The sequence below is a fragment of the Festucalex cinctus genome, chromosome 5 (assembly GCF_051991245.1).
Source record: "Festucalex cinctus isolate MCC-2025b chromosome 5, RoL_Fcin_1.0, whole genome shotgun sequence".
NCBI lineage: Eukaryota > Metazoa > Chordata > Actinopteri > Syngnathiformes > Syngnathidae > Festucalex > Festucalex cinctus.
This window is the reverse complement of record NC_135415.1, coordinates 8,740,491-8,760,175: the sequence shown is the minus strand read 5'-3', so window position 1 is coordinate 8,760,175 and position 19,685 is coordinate 8,740,491. Positions and strand designations below refer to the sequence as shown.

At 38.8% G+C, this 19,685-nt stretch overlaps 3 protein-coding genes across 4 annotated transcripts in view; 1 reads left to right on the top strand and 2 right to left on the bottom strand.

Moving 5' to 3' along the window:
* Positions 1-4,742, bottom strand: part of sorbs3 (sorbin and SH3 domain containing 3) — a 28,253-nt gene extending 23,511 nt beyond the window's left edge. Inside the window, exon 1 of one of the 2 annotated variants that reach the window (XM_077522312.1) lies at positions 4,471-4,742. The gene's annotated coding sequence lies outside the window, so the exon portion shown is untranslated. Of the gene's footprint in view, positions 1-1,358; positions 1,417-4,470 lie in introns of those variants that run through there. The other variant, XM_077522313.1, reaches the window with a different exon arrangement.
* A 6,527-nt stretch (positions 4,743-11,269) lies between these two features.
* LOC144019411 (E3 ubiquitin-protein ligase NEURL3) lies at positions 11,270-14,581 on the bottom strand. The gene is made up of 4 exons (XM_077522449.1): positions 14,438-14,581; positions 13,223-13,738; positions 13,030-13,149; positions 11,270-12,943 (listed from the first exon to the last, which is right to left on the bottom strand). Exons 1-4 carry the CDS (start codon positions 14,457-14,459, stop codon positions 12,762-12,764), a joined length of 840 nt encoding a protein of 279 aa, XP_077378575.1. The 5' UTR covers positions 14,460-14,581; the 3' UTR covers positions 11,270-12,761.
* A 1,668-nt stretch (positions 14,582-16,249) lies between these two features.
* On the top strand, positions 16,250-18,915 carry nkx6.3 (NK6 homeobox 3). The gene is made up of 3 exons (XM_077522770.1): positions 16,250-16,785; positions 18,270-18,436; positions 18,673-18,915. Exons 1-3 carry the CDS (start codon positions 16,368-16,370, stop codon positions 18,898-18,900), a joined length of 813 nt encoding a protein of 270 aa, XP_077378896.1. The 5' UTR covers positions 16,250-16,367; the 3' UTR covers positions 18,901-18,915.
* The last annotated feature ends 770 nt before the right edge of the window (positions 18,916-19,685 follow it).

Sequence of the window (19,685 nt, the reverse complement as noted above, 5' to 3'; positions counted from 1 at the left end):
ATGCTTTTCAGGGTCACAACAGGGGCAGGACTCTATTCCAGAACCCACTCTGGACTGATCACCAGTTTTGAACAATTCAACAACTGGGAATGGAACACGTCATTGCTATTTTACTTTATCAAACGTCTTCAAATTGGGTCAAAAAGGTTCGTTTTTATTTATTTAAAACCAAAATGTTGGTTCAATGTTGTTTTTTACAAAACAACTCAGTGTTATTGAGGACTGACCAAATTTTTGGGTTGTGCATGAAAAAAACAAAAATTTGGGTTAAAAAACAAAACAAAAAACATTTTGGTTTATTTATTTTAAATCAAAAAGTTGAGTAAAGTGAATAACCCACAAAACAATAAATTTTGGGGGGATCGACCCAATGTTTTGGGTTATTTATTTACTTTGTAATTTAAAAAAAAGTTGGCCTACTGAATGAATAACCCACAAAACAACTCCCCCCAAGACCAACCCAACTTTTTGGGTTACACATGTAAACCAAAATGTTGGGTTGTTTTGTGGGTTAGGCCTATTCATTTTGACAAGCAAAATTGGGGGGAAGGGGGGGTGTAGATTTTTTAAAATTTGTTTTTTTCCCCTTGGGTTGTTTTGTGCACTATTTATTTGATCCAACTTTTTTTTTTGCTTTAAATGATAAACCCCAACGTTTGGGTTAGTCCCTTTTTGACCCAATTAGGGTTGTTTTTATTCATTATTTTCTTTTTTTAAACTGTTTTTAGAGTGTAGTTCCTCAAGGATAAATTATCCATTGAGCAGGGCTCAGTGCCTTGCTCAAGGGCCAGCTGACAATTTTCTGGAAGCAAGAAGAAAACATGGAATCTTGCCTACAAACGCATCAGTCTCCTCCAAAATAGTCCAACATATGAGGGCAAACATCAAAAAGTAACTAATCATTATCAGACTATCTGGGAACAGTTTGAGGAAGGCCCACATCCTCAACACCTTCAGCAAAATGTCACAAATCCTCATGGCTGTCATTTCGCATATCTAAAGCTGATGGTGCATTGCCCATACGAGGGCTGACAAGAGGACCCTCAGTAATATTACAAAGGGAATCAGAGGCGGCTGTAGAAATTGATCTGACAGTGAGAGCAGCCTCGGGAGTGATTCCTTAAGACCCGCAACCTGGGAAAATATCCTTCCTCTGAGTTGTTTTTCAATGACTATCAGGCAGTCAAGAGCGGATGTGCGCAGTGATGAGACTTGTTTAAAAGCGCACTGCAACCGCATCCCTGTGTTTACACACTCCTAAGGGGGAGTTTGTAACCTGCAAGTTTGGAGCAGCCAGACAGGTTTGTCAACATTAAAAAGCATGCCATTTGTTTCTTCAGTACAAAGAGTGTACTCACCCTCGAAGTGGACTCCGCAAAACTTGCCGGCTCTCAACATACAATCTAGTCCGAATGCTCTCTCTCTCTCTCTCTCTCTCTCTCTCTTTCTCTCTCCCTCCCTCCCTCCCTCCCAAGATCTCGCCCCGCATGCCACTGCAGAAGACTTCCCAGATGACAAGCGTCACCATAGCAACCCCTTCGACCGCGAGCAAAAAGCACCCTGCTCTTGGCTTGTAAGTCCGGGGCACCTGACCCTGTGAAGAAGGCCCATTGTTGTGATAAGGTGCCATTTTACAGCCTGGGGTTAACCAAAGGGGAATGAAAATAGTTCATCACCTCCACCTCCCAGACACTGCCCAGCGACTGTGTGACACCAACACTTAGTATCTTTATCTGTCTTGTAACCCCCTCGCCTTGTGTGTGAATAAAGGCCAAAAGCGCCAAAGGAGGATGGGAGTCCTTTGTCTTCTACTGGCTCATTACTTAACACCACGTCATGGACTCTTGATAAAGCAGAGTCTCCCATGAGCTCACACAAATGTGTTAAAGGGGACGTCAAGCCAAACGAAAATTCTTCACAACAATATTCTGTGGAGCCCCATGAGTCTCAATATGGTATTGTGGTTAATACTGTGTTAGTGAACTATGAGATAAGAAGCAAAATCCAGTAGTTTTTATCAACATCAGAAGGTGGCCATTTTGCCACTTGCTGTCGACTAGAAATGACATCACATTTGCTCAAGCCTAAGGGAATGACCAATCACGGCTCAGCTGTTTTCTGATTTTGGTCATGTGACGTTCGTAAGTTGAGCAACTGTGATGTCATCTTCAGTCGACAGCAAGTGGCAAAATGGCCGCCCCATTCGATGGCTAAAAACGGCTGGATTTTGTTTCATAAAGCATAATCCTACAAAAGTAATGTTAATCAGAATGTCATATTTAGAGTAGTGAGGTCACATGCAACAGATTACTGTCAAGAAATGTTGAAGGTTGACTTCCTCTTTAAACAAAGACTTCTGATGGCAATTCATACAACATTTACGCACTCCAAATTCCTGCTGTGAATGTGCCCTGGTAGGATGCCAGTGCTTTTGCGCACAATGCTTGCCCAATTAAAACTTGGCTTTCCAGTTTGCCCACACGTCTCCAAGTGTGCATAACCTAAAAATGAGCATGCTGATAGGTTTGTGTTGGCCCTGCGTTGCACTCGCAAACTCCAAGTGATCCAGTTACCTGTCAAAATCTGATCGCTTTCTTTCTCCGGTGCACTTTCATCTCTGGAGCAAAAAAACAAAGGAGACTTCTGTTTGTTGAAACATTCTCTGTGTATTGTGAAAGTGAAGGACTCCATTTTAATAATTCAGAGGTCTGGCTTGGAGGTGCTATCTAAGGCAGATATCAATTTACTGAGGGTTGGTGCAATAACATATATCCCGCTATGAACAGACTTTGTCCCCACTGTGAGCACATTTAACACCCTGTCACTATGTGGCAAATCATGCAAGAGGTGATTGACACGTTGACCCTGGACGTCACAACACATCCCGGTTCATGACATGCTTTTCTGTGTTCCTTTCTGAATGTTAACTAAGCAACTGTGTCTTCTCTTATATATTGATGCTTCAAAAATGTTCACTTTTCCTGCTGGGACTTTCACAGTGACCTCCAGACTTGTGTAAATAAAAAATAAATTAAAAAAAAAGTACTTAATTCAAAATATGGGGTGTAAATGTGCGTACGAGTCTAGCTCGAAGTGTGGTCTAAATCTGCGCAGAGGTGGGCTAGACCGAGGTTTGGTATTTTTACAGATGCACGCAGATTGGCATAGTTAAAAATGGGCTTTTTGGGCACAGTTGTCGGAGTAGACAATGTTTGTTATCAAGCAAAGGAGTTTTGCTCATTCTATTTACAACTGATGCACATTAAGGAACAATGATCTACTGATCTGCCTTGCAAGAAAAAAAAAAATAGAAAATCCAAGAAAAGAATTGGTCTCATTTTAACCACAAAGTTAAAACTAGAATGCCTGCTGGTCTGTTTGACAAATGTACATTCTGAATAGACAGAGGGTGCCATTGATTCATTGTGGACAGACACTTCCACAGATGCCACAGGGAGATGAAATGACGAAAATAAATTCCTGTCGCACCTTTTCAACATCGTCACTGAAATGTAATGTAATATTGTTTGGCATGTGTCACCCGTCCACAAAGTTCAGTGGACACTGTTACTTTTAGTATAACCCATAGAATCAATTGGACAAGGAACTACCAAAAAGAGAAGGAATAAAGAAAGAAAGTCATTTATAGTAGAACTGCTTTAACTCTCTTCTTTTCCTCCTGCTATGCCTCCACGAATCCCCAAAGATGTGATCACATGGTGAAGGAGAACAATTTGATTCTCAGACAAGGCCACACAAAATGAGATGTTGCGGAACAACATGCTATAATTACCACTTTCACAGTCGCAGGTGAATACACCTTGACACACACAAAAAAACTATTATCTAATCAGAAGACTCCATAACACCCCATTACCATAAAAAGCATGTGGTTAACTTTTGCTCCAACTTGTGATGTCATGTGCGAGAGTCCGCAGGTACACAACTGTCACACGAACAGGTACTACAGGTTAGAAATGGTTGCAGTTATCTTATTTGTTTCACATCTTGTTCTCTGAGGCAACACTGAAGGAATGTAAGCATGGGAACCAACATGTAAGCATCCGGGTGGATTTGTTTTAGCAGTTAACATTTTTCCTCCTCCATACGTGTCCCACGCTAGCCTTATAAAGCCTTGAGTGGGTTGGTAAAAATAAAAAAAAAGATGCATAAAGATGAATGAACAACACACGCTGTGTCTGTTCACACACAATACTGCTGATAAACATCAGGACAGTCACATTTTATCACCAACTGTTGTGAAACTTCCTACATTAATCATTTCCCTTGAATTGTCGTCCACTTATCGCTGACTTTGTTTAGTGTAAAAGTCACTCAATAAAACTGTCCTATAAACATCCTCATCATTTGCTGTTTAAAATTCAAACAAATAAGCATGAGAATGTCATCATTTCTTTTGATGTCTTGGACCTGATCCCTGGTTATGGTCAAGATGTGTTCAGTACTTACAGACGAGTGCGAGCTGACCGGGATCTCCTCAACACGGACGAGTGGAGGGAGGGAAGCTCTGCTGCTTTTCTCTCTCTCGTTTCTCTTGTTCTCTGTCTCCAACCAACAACGTCTTTATCTTATGTTGAACCCTCCAGCGTGGCTCTGAAAGTAGGCGAGGGCGGGTAGGCGTGTGTATGTGTGTGCATGGCTTATGTTTGTATGTGTGAGCGTGAGCACACACTTCAGAGCTCATCAGGGAGATGGCGCGCGCTAATAGTTTCCATCCACAGCTGGAAGTAATAGAGCTTCCCATTTAGGCCATTCAGGCTCGGTGGTACCGCCTTCCACGCGAGAGAAACGATGAGGTCGTTTTCTGTGAACTGAGGGATGTCATGGTTTGGGTTGATTTTGTTACTTTTGTCAGGGCTCAGGTTTAATTTTGGTTGAATTTGATTTTGTCCTCATGTTTCTTTAATTCAGTCATGATCTGTGTTTTGCGTTGTTGTCCTTGTGTGCCCCCCTAGTCATTGTCCCACCTGCGTTTGCCTGACTTCCTCGTGTGTCAACCAATCAGAACCCTCTGCCACTTGAGTCTTGCCCAGCTGTGTCTCATTGTTTCAATGAGGGTGTGTGTATTTAGTCACTTGTTTCCCCTCTGTCTGTGTCGATTCATTGTTGTTTTCACCACGTTTTTTTTTTTTTTTTTCTGCCTTGTTGTTTCCCCAATGTTTGCTTACCTTTTGGAGTTCGCTTTTGTTTTGGTTGAATTAAATACCCTTTTTACATCACCTCTGCCTCCTCAACCTGATTCTCTGCATTTGGGTCCACAACCACACCTCATACCGGGGGGTGTTACCAGCTGTGATTGCCTCAGTTCTTGTGAGGCAACGGGATGTTAAGATGGACCGTTTTCACTATTCTATGCCTCTTCTGTTCTGCCTCAGCGAGGCGGGAGAAGCACACTGTGATGCATTACGTCAGAATGCTCTCAATGGTTGAAGAAAGAGGAAAGGAGAGGCGACCGAAGGACTCAGATTCAGTACTTTAGTAGAAGATCAAATATTTGTGGGGGGGAAAGACTTAAGGGGGAAAAAATAGGATGACCCCATTATTTAATTAAGTAAAAGATGTAAACCAAAAAAAATAAATAAAAAAAAAATCATTTCATCAAATAGTGCTCATCCTGAGATTTTTTTTTAAATTATTTTAAATCACATTATATGCCGCAACTTGTTGTTTAGGAGCAAGGTAGTGTTAGCTTAACTTGCGATCAAAACATTATGCCATAGCTTTGCTAACGCATGAACTGAACTAACAAAGATACTAACATTATTTGAGGCAAAGTATTTGACACGAATCATTCGATTCAATACAAATTTGATATGACTTTCGAGCTTCTCCAAATCTGTCTGGTGTTGTTAATGTTCCCTGGTTCACATTCCTCCATTGCTGCTGTCCAATTTTTTTTCCGCCTTATACGATCTAAGATCTCAATCAATCAAGAGCTCAACCGCTGTTGACATTGCATCTCTCTACTTAGGTCTTTTTGATATCATGTTGTCATCCGCTGAGGATTAAAGCCTATCTTTGAAAGATAAGGAGTAGAAAGTACAGATATCTTTTTCAAATGTAGGGAGTAAAGAGTCGTGAAAATTCAGAAAAATCTATTTAAAGATTCTCTTTATGCTAGAACTGCTGTAAGAACTTGAACTTGATATCCAGTGCAATTGTGATTAACTTGTGTTTTTGCTAAGCCCATACCAAGTCACAAGTCAGCTTGTACTGAGTGCCTCTCATCGCAGTGTGGGAAGCCCAGAAGCTTTAAATATGATGTAGCATCCACTTTTCAGGTCGTGACAGTGGTATTTGACAATTGAGCAAGGTTGGTTTCAGCAAATTGAGCGGACATTCCCACAGTGTTTGAGAGTGGAGCGAATGGCTTGATATGTCATGATTTTTAAGGATTATTTTATCTGCAGTAAAAAAAAAATGTTTTTAAAAAAAACTCCATCGCAGTTTCTGCATTCATGGTGTTGCTATTTGATATTTATCTTTTCTATTTTACTCTTTATTTTGGAGTGTAATTCCACTTTTGGCCACAATGTGGTGGTATACTGGTGTGTTTAAAGGGATACTTGGCTTATTGAGCCATTTTCAACAGTAAAAGGTTAATATTTTGTCTATAATAAATGTGGTAGCGTAATTATTTTTCATGTACAATGAATACCTTTAAAAAGTGATTTTTCAACTTGCTGTCGACTGATGATGACATCACCTGTCCTGAGGAAGTATAGGTAATGACCAATCATGGCTCAGTTTACTGACCAAACCCAGAAAACAGGGGAGCCATGATTGTCCGTAATACTTCCTCAGCACAGGTGATGTCATCATCAGTCGACAGCAAGTAGAAAAATTACTTTATTCATTGTACATGAAAAATAATGAGGTTATCAAATTCATTCTGGACAAAATATTAACTTCTTTACTGCTAAAAAAAAAAATTGTTCAATGAGTCAAGTATCCCTTTAACAATGCAAAAATTTGAAAGCAGAAAAGAAAACAGGAAGTATTTCAAGATCTGCTTCATTTTTGCTGAAGAGATTCGAAAAAAGATTATTGAATGTCTCAACGCTCTTCTGCATTTTACACTTACAGAAGGCAAAGAACGACTTAGGTTCATTTTATAATTTACATCATGTATGTTGCATAGTTAAGTTTATTAGTTTGGGGGAAAAAACGTGGGTTTTTTATTTATTTTAATATTTTAAACACAGGGATCACTGTTAATATATTGTTACAATATTTTTTGTCTCATCCATTATTCTTCTTGCTCTCTTTCAACATAGTGTATTAAAATTTTAAAGTTTGAATTTATTTGTATTATTTCAAAGTGTGTTTAAAGCCCTTAAAAAAATAATAATAATAACTGCCTAAGGGGGTATCAGACCCCCACAATGGAGGAATGTTTACTGTACTTGGTAAAAAAATAAATAAATTAATAATAATAATAATAATAATAATAATAATAATAATAATAATAATAATAATAATAATAATAATAAATTTGTAGTATCTCAAATTTAGAAGACATTTATTTATTAAAACCAGAAATGAAATATTTGCACAGGGCGTCCTCGAGTTACGTCAGAGTTACGTTCCTATGCTAGCGATGTTACCCGAATTTCGACTTAAGTTGAATTTCCCCATTAAAGTCACATCAAAATAATTTACGTAAAAAAATATAAATAAAAATATAAATAAAAATATAAATAAAAATATAAATAAAAATATAAATAAAAATATAAATAAATAAAAAAAAAAACACACACGATGCTTTACGACTGTCCGACTGAAGGTCAAGTCTTTGCTGATGTTCGTTGGTGTCTCTCCTTTTTGAGATCTTTTTATAGCTTCGTTTCCATGGTAATTGCTTTTCCTTTGGTTCGACCAACATTGATAGAAGACGTAGCTTTCTTCTTTGGGGCCATAATGTGGAAAAAAAGAGGGCAAAAAAGCCAAATTTATTCCGACAAGCACCCCCATAAGCGCTAGCACTAACTAAGGGTATATGGCGGACGAGGAGCCTAAATGGCGGATGGGGCCAAAATGGCGGACCAGGCGGACCCGTTGTAAAGTCCATCCATCCATCCATCCATCCATCCATCCATCCATCCATCCATCCATCCATCCATCCATCCATTTTCTTGACCGCTTATTCCTCACAAGGGTTGCGGGGGGTGCTGGCGCCTATCTCAGCTGGCTCTGGGCAGTAGGCGGGGGACACCCTGGACTGGTTGCCAGCCAATCGCAGGGCACACAGAGACGAACAACCATCCACACTCACACGCACACCTAGGGACAATTCAGAGAGCCCAATTAACGTTGTAAAGTCCAAATTCCTTAAGTCAAGTGCGCCGTCACTCGAGGAATCCCTGTAATGTGTTGCTTCCAACCACTGGGGGACAGTATCCATGTGTACGTTTTGGACAAAAGCTTATCATAATGAACTGCTCACTCACTGCAAACAGCACATGCATGCACATGTTAAGGCCCACACAAAAACACTATGGGGCCTCAGGGAGGTGTCACTGTTTCCATGTAGTGATCCAGAACTGCATTTGCAGTAAAGCCAAGCATGGAGGTCCAACAACTTTTTTATGCTCACATCGTGATCTTATCAAAGCAGAGCTTCTGTATTTCTGCAAATGCATTAAGCTTCTGTGAAAAGTTCCCTTTTTTAAATCCGTCTCACAAGTCCCCTTCTTCTGTGATATTGCCTTCTAAATTCACGCGAACAGCAGCGGCTTGACTCACTGCGCCCGCCCAAGACAAATATTTTACTACACTTTCACAATAAACCCTGCTTTACAACAGGGTCAGAAACGGTAACCAAAGTTCAAACACCACCTGCAGGCGGTTTTTCTTTTTAAAATTACTGCAGTATGACTTCAGATCCAACAGATGTCGCCAAACACCATGTGTGCCAATGGTCATTGGGACTTAGCTAAGCACGCCTAATTTACAGCACAATACAGGGATGTTTCCACTGCTTTTTCATGACCTCACTGCATTAAAAGTACTGTAATAAGCGGTCAAGAAAATGGATGGATGGATGGATGGATGGATGGATGGATGGATGGATGGATGGATGGATGGATGGATGGATGGATAGTCTATTTGTAGATCTAATTATTGCCTCTATGATTCAGTTGTTGCTTTTTGGACCAACGTCTTGATTTATTTTGATGTTCACAAAAATGTTACATTTTTGTACTGGTTTGATCTCCAAGGACACACACACACAAAATATAATAATTGACTTGTGTTTCAATTATAATGTTCCATGAATAATTTTTAACTAATTGTAATCTATTTTTTAGCATGTACCATATATATTTTTGTTACATTCATTACTTCAGCGTGTCAAATTGGTAGCCGTTTCACACTAATCAATAGCCAAGAAGTGACCCTTGCATTCCTGTATAATAGGGATCACCTGTCCTTGAGGGTCCCTTATCCTGCATGTTTTTGATGTTTATTTTCTCCAACATACCTGATTCAAATGATCGAGGTCGTGATCAGGCTTCTGTAGAGCTTGCTGTTAATCTAATCATTTGAATCAGGTGTGTTGAAGAAGGGAAACGTCTAAAACATGCAGTGTAAGGGTCCTCGAGGACCGAAGTTAGTCAAGTTAGTTGGTGATCCCTGCTGTTACAGTAAAATGTTTCTGTTTTGTTTTGTTTTTGTTTGTTTTTATAGCCACCCACAAGGTGGCGGTAGATATGCGTTGACGACGTCTTATTGTGTTTGCTGCATTGTTTAATCTAGTTTACGGATAGCTGATATCATCAGTATCATGTAATGTTAGTTGATACTCAACCACTGTGTTGGAGATTTAGTAACGGTGTCACTCAGTATGGGTGCCGGCCGGTGATGACATCACATCCTCCTTGCAGTTGTGAACTTTGTACAAAAGGTGCATGTGACTCATGACTTTGTGGTATGTGTGTCAATGTGCCGGCAACCTTGTTGACTTATTTCCTTTATTATTATTATTATTATTATTATTATTATTATTATTATTATTATTATTATTATTATTATTATTATTATTATTATTAAACATGTTTGTTTAGTATTTTGCTGTGGAATGTTTCCAAAGTAAAATATGCGGCCTTGGCTCAACAAAGAACGTGAAAGACTGGTTTCGTTACATTATTATACATTTGGATATGCGTAAGGTGCAGTCAGTTTGGTCCAGAAAAATGAACAATGCTACCATAATGTGACACAGTCATTGCAGTAAGGACACATTTTTTTGTTTTTTTGTTTTTGTTTTTTTTAATTATTGACCAATCTAACATATGAAAAATGGCTTGCTCTCTTTGACGATGCAATGTTGATGGTTGGACAAACTTACACTTTTGTGGTCTCCTGAGAAGTGATTTAATTTCATTTCATTTGAAAGGGACAATGCACATTAATGAACAACACAAGTTGTAAATATGCCAGATTCTAGCAGCAGTTGCTAATTTGCATTTGTGTTCTCTATAAATACATTAAAATACACATCACATAGCAATACAAAATCAAAATAAAACAAATAAGAGCATTACAATATGATGTTGGAGGTACAAGGATTCTGCCGACACCATTCATATGGGAGACCTTTCAGCTAAAACATGCAGTTTGGATGCAAAGTCCAAATGTAAACATTACAATGGCAATGGAATTTGGAATTCAATCCCAAAAAAAAAAAAAAAGTCCTACAAAAACATTGTTTGTCCAAGCAAGATTCACAAGCTCTTTGTTCAGCCACAAAACTTTATTTCATACTTATAAGTTAAGCACAGTCTTAAGAAAAACAGCTGCTGTGACACATCCTCATTCAAGTATATTTAGATGGTGTTTGAATATATTCATATTACGTTATTTGTCTATCCTTTTTGTACAATGCTTGTCCCCAATAAGGTAGCTAGTAACTGGAGTGTATTACAGTGAATGTCCATTAAGAATGTTGAGGTCTTGCTGAAAAACTTTAACTCTGAAACAGGTTAATTTAATTTCTGTTATTTTCTATGGGAAATATTATTTTGAAATCTGGAAAAAAAATTGTGAAGGAACTGTGTCTTGTGTTAACCACTGTTAATGTCACAAAGAGAAATAAGCAGACAAAAATCTTCATTTTGCAGCAGCAGCTTTAGTTTTTGCTTCATGTTTTTTTTACATACATAATGCATACATTTGCGTTACATAATTTCTATAACAGCTCTTCAGCTGTCCTGTCAATTAAAGAAATTAAAATTAATTAATTTAATTAATTAAAAAATCATCATTATCATCATCATCATCATACATAATAATAATAATAATAATAATAATAATAATAATAATAATAATAATAATAATAATAATAATAAACAATTGCATATATGAGACTCAGCAGTACAAACAAAGCTCTGCCTTTCAATTAAAAACAAAACGAAGCAACTAAACAACAGTAAACATAAATCATCATCATCATCATCATCATCATCATCATCATCATCATCATCATCATCATCAATAATAATAATAATAATAATAATAATAATAATAATAATAATAATAATAATAATAATAATAACTAATGCCCTGTGATTGGCTGCCAACCAGTCCAGGGTGTACACCCGCCTACTGCCCAAGCCAGCTGAGATAGGCTCCAGCACCCCCTGCGACTCTTGTGAGGAATAAGCGGTCAAGAAAATGGATTGATGGATAGAATAATTAATAAATAAACAATTGCATATATGAGACTCAGCAGTACAAACAAAGCTCTGCCTTTCAATTAAAAACAAAACGAAGCAACTAAAACAACAGTAAACAGATAACCCAAAAGATATTACATTTTGTGTTTTGTAAAGCGCTTTGTGACAGCTGCAACTGTTGAAAGGAGCCATATAAATACAGATGATTTGACTAAAAGTACATTTTACTCTTGTTTAAAGAGGATGTCAATATCTTCTATGCAACTCCACCTATCTAAACACAGTATTTGTGGAATATGAATTAAGCAGCAAAACCCATCTTTACCTGAGCCCTGAACAACTGTGATGTCATTTTCAGTCAACAGCAAGTGGCAAAATGGCCGCCCTCGAGATTGAAAAAAAAACCAGGTGGATTATACAAGGGCTGGGTATTGCCGCCAACCATACATATATATCCCACGTAAGACACATTTTATTTAATTTTATTATTTTTTTTAAAACAAAATATAGGAAAATTGGTACACTGAGACACGTGCCATGTTAAGTTTATAAATAAATAAATGTTGACATTCTTCCTCTGCTTTCATTTTTCTTAGCAAGACACAGTGTCCAATCACTGTTGAGCTATTTTTGCATTAATTGAAGGCAATTAACTTCAAAGACGCTGCTGGTTTTTATTTTTTAGGTACAATGGAAGCCGCAAAGGCAAACATGAACTGCTGATTTAAAGTTAACGAGCAATATCGATTCTGACGTCTGTGTATCGATACGTGTATTGCAATGAGACCCACAACGATATATTGCCGTATCGATTTTTTGAGCACACCCCTAGATTATACTGCTTAATTCATACTCCACAAATGGAAAATTAAGCAGAATACTGTGTTTAAAATAGTGGGGGCACATACAACATATTATTGGAAAGTAAAAAAAAAAAAAAAAATTGGGGTTGAAACATGTCAAATCACAAGTGCTACAAGATTGTCATTTCCAGACCAAGAAGGTGCGTTAACTGATTGTCATTGTTTCCCACTGGCTTGTTTCTCTGGATCTTCTTGTTTGTCAGGGGGCAGCCACCCAAGTGATCGTCGGCACCCCCATGCTCTGCCTGCATAAGGGGCACGTACCATGAAGACGATAGATTTTGAACGCGCACTTGTTGCACAAACAGCGATGGCCGCAAGGCAGAGTGACCCCAACTGCGTGGTCCATGCACACCAAACATTTCTTCCCTTCTCCTCCATCTGTCATCAACAGACAGAACGCACCAAGAAAAGAAATCAGATTGCGGTACAATCACTACAATTTGTATGAAGACCGGCTTCTATACCTGTTGTCGCCAGCAGGTTGAGACAGGAGAGGTCAACAGATGACAAGAAGTCTGTGTCTAAAGAAGGCGGGGTTATCTGACATGACTTCCTGGTGAAAAGCCCCGCGCGTATCTTAGAACCTGTAGCAAAATGGAGGTGGTGAATTCAAACTGTTGTGTCAGGGGTGTCCAAAAGAAGAAGAAAAAAACCTACCCAGGAGGAGAATGGAGCCTGTCTGTCCGTAAACATCAAACATGGCCCACAGAGGCTTCGTGAGGTTGATTTTTTTAGATAGCAGCCTGTAACTTTCACCGCTCTGATTTGCTATATAAAGGCTGCCTCGGGACGACATCCAGAACTCCAGCTCTGTTCCTGCCCTGCAAAGCGTCGCATTAACGGGAGCAGCCCAATGCCCGCGGATGTCAGTGAGGTCAGGGATGGCCACTTTGGGCAGCGGTAGAAATCGAGAATCTGGGTCAACGTTGGTGAAGCCCACTCGCAAGGCTCCGTGCCATATGGCGTTGTCGTCCTCGACCCGCAGACGAATCCGCTCCCGGACCCTCACGGGGCGATTGCTGAACACCAAGCCTTCTTTGTAGGTGGCGCATGACCTCATTGCAAGGCAACATTTCCGACTCAGTTGGATCTTGTCTCCAACGGCCAATTGATGGAACGTTATTGGACCGAGGCACCGGAAACCGCATGTTTTCGGAGTCTTTGATTCGTTATCTGTAAGATGAAATTGTATAAGAGGAATGAAGCAATAAATTATTTGGACACGACTCAACAAATATGACTTCAGAAATTCGTTGTTATCCAAGTCTTGAGCAACTGTGATGTCATCATTAGTTGACAGCAAGTGGCAAAATGTCCGCCACCGAGATGTATGAAAATTGGTGGATTTGGCTGCTTAATTCATATTCCACAAAGGGCCACAGGACCTCATAGCTGTCTACTGTGTGTTCCGAAAGTGTAACATGTATGTTTACTTTTTGCTACGATTAACTTTGAATTAAGTAAATAAAGCCACCACAAGAAGAGAAAACGTTTTCAGTTAACTTGTATATCATTTACATGGTAATGCACAGGCCATAAATCCATCTTTTTTTTTTTTTTAACGACATGGTTTACATATGCAGCATTTCATGATTATAAGAATCCACTGTTATTTATTTATTTATTTATTTATTTATCATTTACATCACACTGATAAGTTACTTGTTTATTTGTCAGCCCCCCCCCCCCAAAAAAAAAAAAACATTGTGAGAGGAAGAAAAACATCTTATATCTTACATATATATTTTGTAACCAAAATCCCCCACAAAAAATACAAAATCAAACAAAAATAAACTTTACCTGTACATATTGCTGATATGTAAATAGAATAATGTATTTACTTTAAAAGTGATGTGTAAATTGAGAACTCACCATTCCTCCTCCTTGCCATCATGTAGTTGTCGTCTGGATGAAGACGTTTGGAGAATGAAAATAAAGTGATGGCATGCAAAGTGCATTTCTAAAATGAGTTCATGTGACTTGCAAAACAAACATAACTTAAATGAGAACGCAGACGAAAGGGGAGGGGCCTAGAGAAGTAAACTTTTGGAAATTTACCTTCTCCTCCCCCTTTATCACAAGATACCAGCGTGTGCCCGTGTGTATGTTTACTTTGTTTATACTTGTTTACATACATGTAGGCTATGTAGCTATATATTAGCAAACAGATCCATGTCATATTTTAGGTCATAGGCTACAGTTCTCTGTATGCCAGCATAGTATAAGACTTCTTTAAATGAGTAATGGGAAATGTATTGACTAAAACACATGGCCCAGAGCGCTCCTGTCTGTCCCGTGCTGGAGAGTGACGTCATTTAGAAAACGAAAGCGTGGCTCCAGACCAGTCATCCCTTCGTAGGAGTGAGTCATTCTCTTCATTCTGATTGGCTGGCAACTGAGAACATGTGACAGGAAAAGCCCATGAATGGAACTAACATCGTTGCAATGGGAAAATTACAAACTTGATTCACTTTCTTACCCTGCGATTACAGTCACATGACTATTTCTGGAAAGCACCTAGATTTCGCGTTTTTTTCTTTTACTGTTATATGAAGGCTGACTTTCTACCAGAGTAATATTTTGTATTTGAGATTGTTTTTTTCCCCCATCCATCGACCAATTAAAATTGATCTCCATTCATCTCGATGGTGTTTAGTATGCCATATTTATTCTAGTATGCATGAACCTTGTTTTGCAGTTGCCCAATACACCAAATTATTTATTTGATTTAGGCTACAAAGAAACACCAGGAATAATAGCAACATATTAACATGTAGTGTTGTAACATAATTGTAAGGGAGTTAAGTTACATAAAAGAGAACCACTAACACAAGGAGAAATAAAAGTGAGGTTTTAAAAACCTTGCGTACACCAAACATGCATGTTTTCCACAACGTATAGCAAAAACTGTGTTTTCTAAATGACACGTCTCATTGTGTATTATGTACATTAATGCTCAAACTGAATCCATTTTTAAAATGTAACACTTTGGGCACCAGAGTTTCTTCAATAAAGTATTCATTCAGTATTAGGTAAAGGCTTAATAGAAGTTGCTTGTTGAAATTATGTTACGTTAGCGCTTAAAGTCACTCACCAAACCAAACAGCTGAAGGCATCATTTTCACTTTGTCAATATTGAGTTTTATTAAATCGTGTTTTACACTGACACATTCTGTAGATATACATATTGATAATGTTTTATGCTATAGCAATGAACTTAGATCAGGTGTGTTTTCCACATCCGTCTGGATTAAAGGTAAGCAAAAACAGAGTAAAGACTTCCACCAGAGCTAAATAATTTTTATTTAGACAACACTAAACTCACACACATTCATAACATACAACCAAATCTAAAAATATATTTCCAGAGAGGCAAAACGAGACTCACATGTTACTCCCCCATCACCCTTTGGTCAAGCACATCAGGCCATCAAGAAAAATCAACGTGTTCCCACTCCACCTGTTCAAAACATCATTAATCTGCAGCCATCCAATTACAGGCCCTCTCTCCCCTCGCCAACCAACCAATGGCGAGGCCCGGTGGCTATGACCAATCCGGGGCCGCATTCGAATGTGACTTGTCTTTATCAATGTGCTTGTCCAGACGCTGCTTATGTATGATATGTAAGGAGAGCCGCATCAGTTGGAGGCCGTCTCTCAAACCGTGTGGGCATATGGCCTGGCTCAATATGGCTGCCGAGAGGTGAGAGAGGCAACAGTCATCTGTCAGCATTTGGACCTCACAAGACAGCAAGTTGGTCCTGACTGGATCTTACTGGAGGTTACTGATACAAGCTTTCCCATGGATCCAAACATCCAAAGTTCTTTCCTGTTCAACAACAGCCTCAACCAGTTTACCAACGAGCTCAAGACACCAGTTTGCCAGTACTCGGTACCAAACTCTTTCTACAAGCTCAACGCGGGCCTCAGCAGCCAACTGCCACCGGGGACCGCGCATGGCATCAGTGACATTCTGAGTCGCTCCATGGTGGGGATGGGCGCCACGGGCACCACCAACACTCTCCTCTCCAGCTACTCCACCGTGGGGGGTTTCGGTCCACCCGTCTCCGGCGCATCCGTGTATTACAACCGAGACTACGGCTCCACCTTGAACGGTTTGGCCAAGAGCGGCGCCGAGTGTCCCATGAAAGGTCGCGGCTTGAGCTGCTGGGCCGAGAGCGGCTGCGACTGGAGAGGAGGAAAGCAGCAGTGCGCCAACAGTGAGTCCCTGCGTCACGTTCAGGAGCACGCTGCAAAAACGGACTTTCAAAAACAAAACAAAAGTTATACATTGGAATATATTACTTCATTCAAGCAAAATTTGACCCCCTAAAAATGTCAACAATGTCTTAACTAGTGTATTTAGACATCTTGCACTTGATTTCAGATATTTAATATTTTATATTTCAGTATTTACTGGGCAGCTGGTCCAACTCGTTAAGATGTCACAATGGCTTTGTGACTCTTTCAACTATTATTATACTATTGTATATTGTATCTATTGTATTGACCATTAGCTTTATTGGGCATGACACAATGAATGTAAATGTGTGTTTAATGTCACAATTCTTTGTTACATATAATATAATATAATATAATATAATATAATATAATATAATATAATATAATATAATATAATATAATATAATATAATATAATATAATATAATATGATATGATATGATATGATATGATATGATATGATATGATATGATATGATATGATATGATATCCACCCATCCATCCATTTTCTTGACTGCTTATTCCACACTAGGGTTGCGGGGGGTGATGGAGCCTATCTCAGCTGGCTTTGGGAAGTAGGCGGGGGACACCCTGGGCTGGTTGCCAGCCAATCGCAGATAATATAATATAATATAATATAATATAATATAATATAATATAATATAATATAATATCATATAATATCATATAATATCATATAATATCATATAATATCATATAATATCATATAATATCATATAAGTCCAGGGTGTCCCCTGCCTACTGCCCAGAGCCAGCTGAGATAGGCTCCAGCACCCCCCGTGAGCCTTGTGAGGAATAAGCGGTCAAGAAAATGGATGGATGGATAATAAACACTGTGTTTGTTTCTGTGCCCTGTGATTGGTCAAAAGAGTGTTTTGCCCAAAACCTCAGTCCTAGCTGACCTTGTGACCCCAATGAGGAAAAATAAAAAATATACTAAAATAACTATACTGGTCAATAGCAAATTTTAAATCAGTTTTTTTGTGATATTTTCTTCATTTGTGTGTTGAAGTTTGACTTATAAAGGTTTGTGCAACACAGATTTACCATGCACTGTCATTTATAGCTCTGATGTTTCAGAAAAAAATCCACCTGTTGCTGAACCTAGCCTTTAATTCATAAATATATTACTATATTACATACTAATATTATTATTATGAAAACCTAGTGTATTACAGAAAAAAAGTCAGGGCAGATTCGGAATCAGTGCAAAAATGTATCTAATACGTTTTCTTGTATCATTATAAAACTTTGCAGAATAAATATTGACCAGTGTTGTTATTGGCAGTATGGAGATGTTTAGTAAATGTCTTATTGAACATAAGCATTTAAAAATAAATAAATAAATAAATAAATAAATAAATAAATAAATAAATAAATAAATGAAATTTATGGTCAAGGAATCTGCCTTCAACGAACACACAAATAATTCTCATTTTCAGGCGGTCCCCTGGTGGAGATGTCAGGTCGGAAGAAGCACACCAGGCCGACCTTCAGTGGACATCAGATCTTCGCTCTGGAGAAGACTTTTGAGCAGACCAAGTACTTGGCCGGGCCCGAGCGGGCCAGACTGGCTTATTCACTGGGCATGACGGAATCTCAAGTCAAGGTGAGTCAAGGCATATGTAAAGGGTTCATGATTGTGTTGGTTATCATAAATTGTTTTGAGCTGTATAAGTGGTTTGTAAATCTTTTATTTTCTTAGCCTGATTCCCGTAAACACTCAAATAAGCTAGATGGGCTGGGTGTGTATGCGATTGAGTAATTATGGGCAATTACTGACAAAGCATATGGCACAGACTTGAGCGAGCCATTGTTGCGCAACCATCCCCTTTTTCCCTGTAGGTTTGGTTCCAAAACCGTCGCACCAAGTGGCGGAAGAAGAGCGCGTCGGAGCCGAGCTCCACGCAGGCCCACGCGGGGCAGGCCGGGGAAGCCTCGGACAACGAGGTGGAGGACGAGGAGTACAACAAGCCCCTGGACCCGGACTCTGACGACGACAAGATCCGCTTGCTGCTGCGAAAGCACCGCAGAGCTTTCTCCGTCCTGCGCCTCGGGCCTCACCATGTGTGACGCGTGCTCGTTTACTTACACGTGTACCTGCATGTAAAGCAGCTGCTGTATTTGTGCACAAATAAGCATGATCAGAGGACGACTGCAAAAAGGTGTAGACAATATATTATTTGTAAGTTTTTTCCCATGGTATACACCAATAAATGATTTATTTGCTCTATTTCAGCAGAACAGGATACATAAGAAATATTTCTCGAAAAACCAACCTTCCATTTTATTATGGTTGTTTTTCCAAAACGTTTTGGTACAATGTAACGAAAGCCACAAGTACTGCAATTCTGCCTTCCTATAAATCTCTAATGCCGCTACAAAGTTTATGATATACCGCATTATTATTGTGTTTCTATCTTCAAACATATCATTACGTTCCACTGCATCATGATGATGTCATCATGATGGTTTAGCTTTATACTTGGAAGTAAATCCTCTCTGTATGATTCAGTACATATTACAACAATAATAATTATAAAATAGTAACTTGGTCATTCAAAATTAAGCATTGTTATACTGTACGTGAAAAGGCAGACATTTGATCCAAATCTTGTACCTCACTTGATTGTGCGATTGTACCAAATATTGTGGTTGGTGATGTAGACTATAGATTATATAAAAAAGATCGATATTTGTAAATAAAAAAACAGATAATGGCAATAACCTAATGTAAAACAAAACAAAACAAAAACATATATAATGTGACACCGCGGTGAGGTTGTTGCGTCATTTCCTTTTTTTTTTATTTTGAAAGTCTGACTCTCCTTTCATTTCAGATCACTTGCCCTTCCTCC